Raw genomic sequence first — 13,398 nt, 5'->3', positions numbered from 1 at the left:
CCCCATCCTGCTAGATGTCCGTTATCCCGGGCCCCATCCTGCTAGACGTCCGTTATCCCGGGCCCCATCCTGCTAGATGTCCGTTATCCCGGGCCCCATCCTGCTAGATGTCCGTTATCCCGGGCCCCATCCTGCTAGACGTCCGTTATCCCGGGCCCCATCCTTCTAGACGTCCGTTATCCCGGGCCCCATCCTGCTAGACGTCCATTATCCCGGGCCCCATCCTGCTAGATGTCCGTTATCCCGGGCCCCATCCTGCTAGACGTCCGTTATCCCGGGCCCCATCCTGCTAGATGTCCGTTATCCCGGGCCCCATCCTGCTAGATGTCCGTTATCCCGGGCCCCATCCTGCTAGATGTCCGTTATCCCGGGCCCCATCCTGCTAGATGTCCGTTATCCCGGGCCCCATCCTGCTGGACGTCCGTTATCCCGGGCCCCATCCTGCTAGATGTCCGTTATCCCGGGCCCCATCCTGCTAGATGTCCGTTATCCCGGGCCCCATCCTGCTAGATGTCCGTTATCCCGGGCCCCATCCTGCTAGACGTCCGTTATCCCGGGCCCCATCCTGCTAGATGTCCGTTATCCCGGGCCCCATCCTGCTAGACGTCCGTTATCCCGGGCCCCATCCTGCTAGATGTCCGTTATCCCGGGCCCCATCCTGCTAGACGTCCGTTATCCCGGGCCCCATCCTGCTAGACGTCCGTTATCCCGGGCCCCATCCTGCTAGACGTCCGTTATCCCGGGCCCCATCCTGCTAGACGTCCGTTATCCCGGGCCCCATCCTGCTAGATGTCCGTTATCCCGGGCCCCATCCTGCTAGATGTCCGTTATCCCGGGCCCCATCCTGCTAGACGTCCGTTATCCCGGGCCCCATCCTGCTAGATGTCCATTAGCATGGTTGTGACCTCTGCGATCGTTATTCCCCTGACTGGTATACAGTGACTGGTATACAGTGGCTTGCTAAAGTATTCACCCCCTTGGCTTTTTACCTGTTTGTTACATTACAACCTGTGTGTAAATATTCTTGTAATTCAATTTGTGTGACACATCAGCACTACATAGTCTAAGATGGTGAAGTGAGAAAATTATAGGCTTAAATTCATGGGATTAAATGAACAAAAATTGTGCATATGTATTCACCCCTTTTGTAATGAAGCCTCTAAAAATTTCTGGTGCAAGCAATAACCTTCATAAGTCCCATGCTTAATGACAGGACGTCCCTCTGTGTGCAATCTAAGTATCACATGTCTGTCAGTATATACACAGAGGCTGCAACACTATTAACAAGAGGCAACGATAACCAAACACCACCATGGAGATCTCCAAACACCACCATGAAGACCACGGAGATCTCCAAACACCACCATGAAGACCACGGAGATCTCCAAACAAGTCAGGGACAAAGTTGTTTAATACAAGTCAGGATTGGGATATATATAATTCCCAATCTGTGACTTCCCAGAGCGCCATCAAATCCATTATCAAACATAAGCACATGGTAGCACAACAAGCCTGACAATAGAGGTCGCCCACCAAACCTAAACACTGCACGGGCAAGGAGGGCAATAACCAGAGAGGCTGCACAGAGACCAAAAATAACCCTGGTGGAGCTGCAGAGTTCCCAGCAGAGATTGGAGTATCTGTCCATATGACCACAATTACGGAGTGTACGGCTTAAGGTGGTCTTTATGGAAGAGTGAGCAGAAAAAAAAGCCTTTTACTTGCACACACTAAGTGTAAGACTTGTTTTGATTTCTGCCAAGACATGCGAGACTCCTCAAATGTATGGAGGAAGGTGCTGTGGTCAGAGGAGACCAAAATTGAACTTTTTGACCACCAAGGTAAACGCTATTTCTGGCGCCAAAAGATCACCGCTCATCACGCCAAGAACACCATCCCCACAGTATAAGGTAGTGGTGGCAGCATCATGCTGTGGTGATATTTTTCATCAGGAGGGACAGGGAAATTGATCTGAATTTAGAGGGAAGATAGATGGTGTGAAATACAGGGATATTCTTGAGCAAAACCTGTTTGTCTGTTAGTGGTTTGAGACTGGGACGGAGATTTGTCTTCTAACAAGACTATGACCCAAAGCATACTGCTAAAGCAACCCTCGACTGGTTTAAGGGGAAACGTGTAACTGTTTTGGAGTGGCTGAGTGAAAGCCCTGACCTTAATCCAATTGAGAATCTGTGGTCAGACTTGAAGATAGATGGTTTCTTCTGGTGAAAAGCAAACTTGAAGGAGCTGAAGCAGTTTTGCCTTGAAGAACTGGGCAAAAATCTCAGTGGCAAGATGTGGAAATCTCAGAGGGTCGCGTCCTCCTGGGAGATCTGGGGTTAGAAAATCGCTACGTGTTGTGAATCATAGATCTTCCAGTTAGCCTGTGTATTTGTCTCATATTAAATGGATTTTCGTTTCCTTTGATGCTGAAGAGGTTAACTACCCTTTCTATTCTTTTTAGAAATTTGCAGCTCCATCTTAGAGCTGTTCCTGACCTGGTCATTTCCTCTCCCTGTAAAATCTGGCCAGACCTTCTCTTCCTTGCCAGTGAAAGCTTTACTTCCTAGCTCCTCTTCAGTTGTTGTGCTGAGTTGGAGATTGTTGTTGCTACAGGAGATTATTGCGTGCATTTTTTGTTTATATGCTTTCCTCATTGTCTTATTCCCATTTGGTTTGTACATCCCTACCCTTCCCTATAAATCACTCTCTCCCGTTGAGTGTTTTTGTATGTTAGTTGCTTCTCGTTATCCCTGTTTGTCTTGCGTGTTTATACACTAACATACCTGTCCTGAGCCTCCTGAGGAGGGGGATGAGACAGCTTAGGGTATAACAAGAGAACCTTTTAGAGGTATCTTTGGGAGCAGGGATAGTTAGGGTCTCGGCCCTAGGGACAGTGCAGCGCCCCTTTCCCGACTTACGCACCGTCACCTCATGACAGAGACTAATCCAAAGCGACTTGCAGTTGTAATTGCCACAAAAGGAGGCTCTACAGAGTACTGACTTGGGGGGTGAACAGTTATTCACGCTGAAGTTTTCAGTTATTTTGTCCTACTTGTTTTGCTTTACAATAAAAAGAACCAAATGTTCACAGTTGTTGGCATGTTCTTTACATGAACTGATGAAAACACAAAACAGAGAAATTCAGGTTGTGAGGTAGCAAAACACGAAAAATGCTAAGGGACTGATAACTTTTGCAAGCAACTGTAAATAATTGTAAAAATCTATAAGCCATTTCATAGTTGGTGAATATGGAAATAAGGCTTTGACTTCCAATTGACCCCAGTGTAAGGGGCCCTCCCCTGATGTTAACGCGAAATTAAAGCGGATTATCTGATGGATCGCAGACCAGGCAACGCTAAGAGAGGAATTTGGGGAAATGAGAGATTATGGCCAGTGGAGAAAACCGATCACCTCTAGCCTCAGCTTGAACAGAAAAGTGAACAGATCAGTTCCCAATAAAACCGTTGGGGAGAGATTCCGGGAAAACTTGGGCCATCGGCAAAGGTCGGTAAAAGTCCCCAATCCTGGTGACAGTCAATGGTCTACCCGGGGATAGGATCTTCACGGGACCCCAATTTAGGGTGGATGAGCGCTCTTTCCGCATCGGTGTCCTTGAGCACCATAGTGATGGTGTCACCCACAATAACGGGCTGCAAGTTCACAGGTCACAAAAAGAACAGCTCCAATAGACCCCCTAGGATTTGGATGTGGGGTTTCGCTTTTGCCTCTCCTGGTACGTGAGGCTAATGTGTCCAGTCTGTTAGGAGGAAATGCCGATGCTTTCCAGGTCCTGGAAGATTGGGCAAGAACTCCCGAGGACCGGCTGGCAGTGCTGGTGGTTGTTTACTTACCCCCTTTCAGCTGGCGATGGCTGACTTGCATACCTCAGGTGCATGGTTGGTCTCGTAGGTATCAGCAATCTGTGTGTCCTTCTTGGGCTCGTAGTCCATCACAAACTGTCCATGTCCCACAGGGCAAAGATGAAGGAATTGGTCCTCCACCAGCAAGTCCCTCAATAATAATAAATAATAATCTTTATTTTTATATAGCGCTAACATATTCCGCAGCACTTTACAGACATTATCATCGCTGTCCCCAATGGGGCTCACAATCTAAATTCCCTATCAGTATGTCTTTGGAATGTGGGAGGAAACCGGAGAACCCGGAGGAAACATACAAACTCCTTGCAGATGTTGTCCTTGGTGGGATTTGAACCCAGGACTCCAGCGCTGCAAGACTGCTGTGCTAACGACTAAGCCACCGTGCTGCCCTGCCTCCTCGAAGGTGGTAACTAATTGTTCCTGGACCCACTGCTCAGATTTGGTTTTGAGGCCATCCACCACATCACTGTAGCTGTCATGAGGTTCACGTTGCAGGGCAAGAACTTTTTTTTTTTTTTTTTCTCCGGTACATCTCGGGATTTAGCTGATTCTTCTTTATCAGGGCCGGTTTATTGGCCTCGGCTTCCATCTTGTTGTCAAGGGAGAGAGGCGAACATCCCCAGTGGTTTGCCTCGCAGTCCTGGAGTTAAGTATTGAGGGCACTGGTCGTCATCGGGCAATCGGTACTGGCAAAACGCCAGTGTCAACGTCTACAGAGAAGAGGTGACTCCGGGATGCCGGCCTTCAGGGCAGAGTGGCAAAGAAAAAGCCGTATCTGAGACTGGCTAATAAAAGGAAAAGATTAATATGGGCAAAAGCACACAGACTTTGGGCAGAGGAAGATTGGAAAAAAGGGTTATGGACAGACGAATCCAAGTTTGAGGCGTTCACACAGAAGAACATTTGTGAGACGCAGAACAACTGAAAAGATGCTGGAAGAAAGTGTGACGCCATCTGTCAAGCATGGTGGAGGTAGTGTGATGGTCTGGGGTTGCTTTGGTGCTGGTAAAGTGGGAGATTTGTACAAGGTAAAAGGGATTTTGAATAAGGAAGGCTATCACTCCATTTTGTAACGCCATGCCATACCGTGTGGACAGCGCTTGACTGGAGCCAATTTCATCCTACAACAGGACAATGACCCAAAGCCACCTCCAAATTATGCCAGAACTATTTAGGGAAGAAGCAGCATCTGATATCTATCTGTAATGGAGCGGCCAGCACAGTCACCAGATCTCAGCCCCATTGAGCTGTTGAGGGAGCAGCTTGACAGTATGGTGCAGAAAGTGCCCATCAAGCCAAATCAACTTGTGGAGGGGATTCTGGAAGCATGGGGGGGAATGTCTCCAGATGACCTCCGCAAATTAACTGCTAGAATGCCAAAGGTCTGCAATGCTGGAATTGCTGCAAAGGAGCATTCTGTGACGAAAGCAAAGTTTGAAACAGAAAATTATTATTTCAAATGAAAATCTTTTTTTCCAACCTTGTCAATGTCTGGACGAGATTTTACACTCATTGGACTAATAAGAGTATGAGTTTTCATGGAAAACACACAATTGTCCGGGGGACCCTAAAGTTTGGAACCGTAGTGTATATTTATACAGACATTACAAAATGGGTAAACAATATGATCTAAACCATTGCATAAAATATAAAGGATAAATTGAAGAAATGTACTACACTGATGTCGCAGGGTTGTCTGTCTCCCAGGACTGACATTGATTATAATTTGGCATTTTTTTAAATTTAGTTATGCCCACATACCTCCCCTCCGAAGACTGATAACAGGACTAGTCAAGGATGTCGCTGCTCTAGAAAAAAAAAACTTGTGGCATCTTCAACTTCTATGATTATATGATGGGAAACATGGCATGGATATTGTCATCCATCTGACTGGTATTCATTTGGACATGCTGCCACAACCATCCAGTGGTTCACCACTTCATCATGACTCTGAAAGCGTCTCTCATATCTGTCATATCTATGCCGTCCATAATAACCCAAGATTCCTAATTTGCAAAGGAAGACCAAGGATTGTAAAGTGATCTGCTTGCCTTTCCGTTCTAGCTGAGGCTAGAGGTGATAGGTTTTTCTCCACCGGCCATAAATCTGTTGTAACCCAAAATTCCTCTCAGCTGTGCCTGCTCTGTGATCCATTAGTTAATCCTCTTTAATGACCTGTTCACATCAGGGGGTCCCCTTGCATCGGGGTCATCTAGAGGTCAAAGCCTTGCTTCAATATTCCCTATCCACTATGAAGTGGCTTATAGATGTTACAATTACATCTATGACAATAACCATGTAATATGCTGCTCCTCCATCTTTTTGTAGCAGATTCCTCTACGCCCTCTGTTGCTCCTCCTGTTGTTCCTCCTGTCGCTCCATCCCCTGCTGCTGTCATATCTGAGCCACCACCTGTAGGAAAGACCAAGGCTGAGCTTCGAGCAGAGAGAAGAGCCAAGCAGGAAGCAGAGCGCTCCCAGAAACATACGAAGAAGGTGGAACAAAATGTCGGAGCAGCGCCCCCCAAGGTGAAGGCGCCGGTCCCTGAGGGTCAAACCGGTGAGCGAGACCTCCTTATTCTGCTTGTCTCCTCCTGTGTCCCTGCACCTTAGCCTCTTCCATCCCGTGGACTCCGGTTTAGGTGGCTCCTGTCGATGTAATCTCCTTGTGTCCCCTGCCCGCACTGGGCTGGTGGCCTCTGCTCCCCATTCTCCGGCCCCCTGGTCTCACGCTCTGCTGTTCCTTCCTTCTGCAGTGAAGCGTCTCCCTGAACACGTTCTTGTGGATGATCCAGAAGCACAAAAAAAGTTGGCGAAGAAACTGGAGCGGCAGCAGGTGAGCAGAGCCATCCCCTAGCCCTGAATGTGAGCAGCGCACTGGGCAGGTGGTTGATCCCCCTCGGGGGCGGAGCCATCCCCTAGCCCTGAATGTGAGCAGCGCACTGGGCAGGTGGTTGATCCCCCTCGGGGGCGGAGCCATCCCCTAGCCCTGAATGTGAGCAGCGCACTGGGCAGGTGGTTGATCCCCCTCGGGGGTGGAGCCATCCCCTAGCCCTGAATGTGAGCAGCGCACTGGGCAGGTGGTTGATCCCCCTCGGGAGCGGAGCCATCCCCTAGCCCTGAATGTGAGCAGCGCACTGGGCAGGTGGTTGATCCCCCTCGGGGGCGGAGCCATCCCCTAGCCCTGAATGTGAGCAGCGCACTGGGCAGGTGGTTGATCCCCCTCGGGGGCGGAGCCATCCCCTAGCCCTGAATGTGAGCAGCGCACTGGGCAGGTGGTTGATCCCCTCGGGGGCGGAGCCATCCCCTAGCCCTGAATGTGAGCAGCGCACTGGGCAGGTGGTTGATCCCCCTCGGGGGCGGAGCCATCCCCTAGCCCTGAATGTGAGCAGTGCACTGGGCAGGTGGTTGATCCCCCTCGGGGGCGGAGCCATCCCCTAGCCCTGAATGTGAGCAGTGCACTGGGCAGGTGGTTGATCCCCCCTCGGGGGCGGAGCCATCCCCTAGCCCTGAATGTGAGCAGCGCACTGGGCAGGTGGTTGATTCCCTCGGGGGCGGAGCCTGGAGCAATGGTTTTATTAGTTCCCTGTGGGAGAGGCTAAGCGAGAAGGTGAAGGCTGTTCGTGAGTCTGCTGTGCGTCTGATGCACTCATTGCCGTGATTGGTCAAACCCTGAGGTTCCTCTAAACCGGCTGACAAGAATCCAGATTCTGATCTTCTGTCTCATGCTCCAGTCACCTCCAGAGCTGCACGTCTTACTCCTGGGCTTCCCCTCCCCTCTGTTGCTGTGGTGCATTGTGGGAGATGCGGCTGTGACTGGAGAGGTCACTGAACCTTGTATTTGCAGGTTCCCTATCGGAACGACTACGGCAGGAAGGTCAGCCTGTTCTCCCACCTGCACCAGTACAGCCGCAAGATGCCCCTGACCCAGCAGATGAGGTGAGGCTGTGGGCGGCGGTGCAGAGTGCTGAGAGGGCCCCCGCTTACCCCTTCCTGTTCTCTTCCAGCATCCCAAACTCCTGGATACATCCGTCTGTGGTGCGGCTCGGGCTCCAGTACTCACAGGGCATCGTCACCGGCTCCAACTCCCGCTGCATTGCCCTCCTACACTGCTTCAAACAGGTGAGACCCCGCCCCAGAGGAACGTAGCTCTGCCCCCATACGCCTCCCCAACGAACGTGCCGCCGCCCTAATACTGACACACAACCCCTCAAATTGAGTTGTGCCCCAATACTGCCGCCTTCCCAAGGAACGCAGCTGTACTATACTGACCCCACCTCCAACACATGGAGCTCCACCCACCAAAACCCTGAGCTCCGCCCTCATCTGCTCCTCCCCTTACAGGTGATCCGGGATTACAGCACTCCGCCCCACGAGGAGCTGGCACGAGACCTGGTGAACAAGCTGAAGCCGGCTATCAGGTGAGGGGCCCGTCCTGGGGAGACAGGATGACTGCTGGGGTCACTGGTGGCCGCCGCTCTGTATGATGAGGACATGAGGGGGGTAGCACTGTGGATGATGAAGGGGGCGGGGCACTGCTGGGGGCAGCGCTGTATTTGGGCTCTGTATGATGACATGTGGGGGGTAGCACTGTGGATGATGAAGGGTCGGGGCACTGCTGGGGGCAGCGCTGTATTTGGGCTCTGTATGATGACAAGTGTGGGGTAGCACTGTCGATGATGAAGGGGGCGGGGCACCGCTGGGGGCAGCGCTGTATTTGGGCTCTGTATGATGATATGTGGGGGGTAGCACTGTCGATGATGAAGGGGGCGGGGCACCGCTGTATTTGGGCTCTGTATGATGATATGTGGGGGGTAGCACTGTCGATGATGAAGGGGGCGGGGCACCGCTGTATTTGGGCTCTGTATGATGATATGTGGGGGGTAGCACTGTGGATGATGAAGGGGGTGGGGCACCGCTGGGGGCAGCGCTGTATTTGGGCTCTGTATGATGATATGTGGGGGGTAGCACTGTCGATGATGAAGGGGCGGGGCAGCGCTGTATTTGGGCTCTGTATGATGATATGTGGGGGGTAGCACTGTGGATGATGAAGGGGGTGGGGCACCGCTGGAGGCAGCGCTGTATTTGGGCTCTGTATGATGATATGTGGGGGGTAGCACTGTCGATGATGAAGGGGGCGGGGCACCGCTGTATTTGGGCTCTGTATGATGATATGTGGGGGGTAGCACTGTCGATGATGAAGGGGGCGGGGCACCGCTGTATTTGGGCTCTGTATGATGATATGTGGGGGGTAGCACTGTCGATGATGAAGGGGGCGGGGCACCGCTGTATTTGGGCTCTGTATGATGATATGTGGGGGGTAGCACTGTGGATGATGAAGGGGGTGGGGCACCGCTGGGGGCAGCGCTGTATTTGGGCTCTGTATGATGATATGTGGGGGGTAGCACTGTCGATGATGAAGGGGCGGGGCAGCGCTGTATTTGGGCTCTGTGTAACATCCTGTTTCTCACGCTGCAGCTTCCTGTCTCAGTGCCGCCCCCTGTCGGCCAGTATGGGAAACGCCATCAAATACATAAAGAAGGAAATCTCCAACATCAGCAGCCAGAAGGGGGAGGAGGAGGTGAGTGCGGACCCTCATCGTGCACGCTGGTTGGATGTTGGTGTTACTTCGGTTAGTGTCTCTTCCCCTTCAGGCTAAGAAGCACCTGTATCTCTGCATTGACGGCTTCATCCATGAGAAGATCAGGCTGGCGGCTCAGGCCATCGCCAAGTCCGCGGCCGAGAAGATCAGTGAGGACGACGTCATCCTGGTGTACGGCTGGTGAGTGTTGGCTACTGTGTCCCCGACCCTCTGACCCTCCCTGAAGGTCTCTGCAGCCTGATGCCCCCACTGTGTCCCCCAGCCCTCCCTCAGAGCTCCGCAGCCTACTGTCCCCCTCGCCATCCCTGAGGGGCTTCACCCCCTGATGTCCCCTCACCCGTCCTGAGGGGCTTCACCCCCTGATGTCCCCTCACCCGTCCTGAGGGGCTTCACCCCCTGATGTCCCCTCACCCGTCCTGAGGGGCTCTGTAGCCTGACTCCAGCTGTCCCCCAACCCTCCCTCAGGGCTCCGCAGACTGTCATCCCCCTCACCTTCCATGAGGGGCTTCACCGCCTGATGTCCCCTCATCCTCCCTAAGGGGCTCCACAGCCTGATGTTTCCACAATGTTCCCTTACCCTCCCTTATGGGCTCTGACGCCCCCGCTTTGTCCTCCGGCAGCTCCTCTCTGGTGACCTTCACACTCTGTGAAGCACACAACAGCGGCAAGAGGTTCCGCGTCATTGTGGTGGACAGTCGGCCAAAACTGGAGGGGAGAGAGACCCTGCGGAGACTGGTGAACTGCGGCATCCACTGCACCTACATCCTGATCACCGCCATCTCCTACATCCTGCCTGAGGTGAGAAACGAGACAAGGTGACCGCAGCTCTGGAGGTGGCTAGAGGATAAGACATGGTGTAACAGCAGAATAGTGAGTGCAGCTCTGGAGGATAAGACATGGTGTAACAGCAGAATAGTGAGTGCAGCTCTGGAGGATAAGACATGGTGTAACAGCAGAATAGTGAGTGCAGCTATGGAGGTGGCTAGGGGATAAGACATGGTGTAACAGCAGAATAGTGAGTGCAGCTATGGAGGTGGCTAGGGGATAAGACATGGTGTAACAGCAGAATAGTGAGTGCAGCTCTGGAGGATAAGACATGGTGTAACAGCAGAATAGTGAGTGCAGCTATGGAGGTGGCTAGAGGATAAGACATGGTGTAACAGCAGAATAGTGAGTGCAGCTCTGGAGGATAAGACATGGTGTAACAGCAGAATAGTGAGTGCAGCTCTGGAGGATAAGACATGGTGTAACAGCAGAATAGTGAGTGCAGCTATGGAGGTGGCTAGGGGGATAAGACATGGTGTAACAGCAGAATAATACTAGAAGAAGAGGGGACGGGAAGAAAAACATTAGACTTGAACAAAGAAGATCCAGGAAAACATACTCAGAAGGGAGGTAAGAACATTTCTAAAACAATCCACAGTGAGGAGATTGGAACAAAACAAAATCCTCTAAACTGCATGCTCGCAAACGCCAGAAGCCTGACAAACAAGATGGAAGAACTAGAAGCAGAAATATCTACAGGTAACTTTGACATAGTGGGAATAACCGAGACATGGTTAGATGAAAGCTATGACTGGGCAGTTAACTTACAGGGTTACAGTCTGTTTAGAAAGGATCGTAAAAATCGGAGAGGAGGAGGGGTTTGTCTCTATGTAAAGTCTTGTCTAAAGTCCACTTTAAGGGAGGATATTAGCGAAGGGAATGAGGATGTCGAGTCCATATGGGTTGAAATTCATGGAGGGAAAAATGGTAACAAAATTCTCATTGGGGTCTGTTACAAACCCCCAAATATAACAGAAACCATGGAAAGTCTACTTCTAAAGCAGATAGATGAAGCTGCAACCCATAATGAGGTCCTGGTTATGGGGGACTTTAACTACCCGGATATTAACTGGGAAACAGAAACCTGTGAAACCCATAAAGGCAACAGGTTTCTGCTAATAACCAAGAAAAATTATCTTTGACAATTGGTGCAGAATCCAACCAGAGGAGCAGCACTTTTAGACCTAATACTATCTAATAGACCTGATAGAATAACAAATCTGCAGGTGGTCGGGCATTTAGGAAATAGCGACCACAATATTGTACAGTTTCACCTGTCTTTCACTAGGGGGACTTGTCAGGGAGTCACAAAAACATTGAACTTTAGGAAGGCAAAGTTTGACCAGCTTAGAGATGCCCTTAATCTGGTAGACTGGGACAATATCCTCAGAAATGAGAATACAGATAATAAATGGGAAATGTTTAAGAACATCCTAAATAGGCAGTGTAAGTGGTTTATACCTTGTGGGAATAAAAGGACTAGAAATAGGAAAAACCCAATGTGGCTAAACAAAGAAGTAAGACAGGCAATTAACAGTAAAAAGAAAGCATTTGCACTACTAAAGCAGGATGGCACCATTGAAGCTCTAAAAAACTATAGGGAGAAAAATACTTTATCTAAAAAACTAATTAAAGCTGCCAAAAAGGAAACAGAGAAGCACATTGCTAAGGAGAGTAAAACTAATCCCAAACTGTTCTTCAACTATATCAATAGTAAAAGAATAAAAACTGAAAATGTAGGCCCCTTAAAAAATAATGAGGAAAGAATGGTTGTAGATGACGAGGAAAAAGCTAACATATTAAACACCTTCTTCTCCACGGTATTCACGGTGGAAAATGAAATGCTAGGTGAAATCCCTATATTAAGGGTCACCAATCTAACCCAAGAAGAGGTGCGAAACCGGCTAAATAAGATTAAAATAGATAAATCTCCGGGTCCGGATGCCACGAGTACTAAGAGAACTAAGTAATGTAATAGATAAACCATTATTTCTCGGTCTCCCATGACAGCACTACGGAGAGAGGGGATCCGCCCTTCAGGGACAGGAAACCTACAGATAAAAGGGCGGTACCTCTCCCTCGCATCAGTTGGTTTCCTGTCCCTGAACAGGGAACCTCTTTCCGGTGGTACCTGTTATGAAGACCGATGGACCGGGACCGGGCGGTCGAGTTCCGGCAGCGAGGAGGCTCCTGCCGCGGCTTGTCCGGCTCCCGAAGCCGCCACCGCTGGAACCGAGGGGTTCTTCAGGGTGAGCGGAGGGAGAACGCCGCCGATTCTGAAGAGAGGAAGGGGCGCTTGATCACCCGGATCTCCTGTGCCGATAAGCGCACGCTCCGGGTGTACTAAGATGGCCGCCGCTCCGGAAATGCGGCAGGACTTCCGGGTCATCACCGCGCGCATGCGCGGTAGCTTCTCTTCTCCCTGGACGTGACGCAGGACCGGAAGTGCGGGGGAACGCCGAGCGAGGCAGCAGAGGTGGCGCCAAATACAAATAGGGAGATGGTGCACACACAGTTGTCGCACCATCTCCCTGTAAATCATGGAGGACAGCGATCCACAGGAGCTTCAGCCGAGGCAGCAGCACCATAAGAAGACAGACCCTAAGAGCGCCAGGAGTAGGTCCAGCAGCCGCTCTACACAGCGCAGCAGGTCTGCTGCGAAGACTAAATCACCTCCTCGGGAACCTTCTATTCCGGACCCAGGGCCCCCTCCAGAACCGGTACCTGCCTGCACGTCCGAATGGTGAGTGATCTTCGTGAATGTATTATAATAGGGCTCCCTCTTCTCCCTTAATAAGGAAAGAAGAAGTTGGAGAAAAGGAAAAACAAATCCTGCCCCATCTGTGACAAAGCTTTACCAGTAGCCTGGGACAAAAAGCTTTGTAAATCATGCATCCAGCGTGTGCTATGTGAGGAGACTCCCGACTTTGCATCCGAGCTGAAAAATATCATTAGATCTGAGGTTCAGAATGCTGTATCTTCCTCCAAAAAAGGGAAAGATAAAGTAAAGGAATCAGTACAATCTCACTCTGTCCGATCCTCGTCTGAAGACGCAGATTCGGACGATTCTGACTCCTCCCTATCCTCC

The 13,398-nt window shown here is 50.8% G+C and overlaps 1 protein-coding gene across 2 annotated transcripts in view; it reads left to right on the top strand.

Moving 5' to 3' along the window:
- The window catches only part of EIF2B4 (eukaryotic translation initiation factor 2B subunit delta), a 50,187-nt gene that overhangs the window by 24,257 nt on the left and 12,532 nt on the right, over nucleotides 1-13,398 (top strand). Inside the window, exons 4-11 of one of the 2 annotated variants that reach the window (XM_069728613.1) lie at nucleotides 6,213-6,443; nucleotides 6,640-6,719; nucleotides 7,731-7,822; nucleotides 7,891-8,005; nucleotides 8,228-8,304; nucleotides 9,362-9,464; nucleotides 9,538-9,665; nucleotides 10,106-10,283. In XM_069728613.1, coding sequence (XP_069584714.1) covers nucleotides 6,213-6,443; nucleotides 6,640-6,719; nucleotides 7,731-7,822; nucleotides 7,891-8,005; nucleotides 8,228-8,304; nucleotides 9,362-9,464; nucleotides 9,538-9,665; nucleotides 10,106-10,283 — 1,004 coding nt within the window. The remainder of the gene's footprint in view (nucleotides 1-6,212; nucleotides 6,444-6,639; nucleotides 6,720-7,730; nucleotides 7,823-7,890; nucleotides 8,006-8,227; nucleotides 8,305-9,361; nucleotides 9,465-9,537; nucleotides 9,666-10,105; nucleotides 10,284-13,398) is intronic. The other variant, XM_069728614.1, reaches the window with a different exon arrangement.

Source organism: Ranitomeya imitator, chromosome 5 (assembly GCF_032444005.1).
Source record: "Ranitomeya imitator isolate aRanImi1 chromosome 5, aRanImi1.pri, whole genome shotgun sequence".
NCBI lineage: Eukaryota > Metazoa > Chordata > Amphibia > Anura > Dendrobatidae > Ranitomeya > Ranitomeya imitator.
The sequence above is the reverse complement of the archived record's forward strand: the minus strand, read 5'-3'. Positions and strand labels throughout refer to the sequence as shown.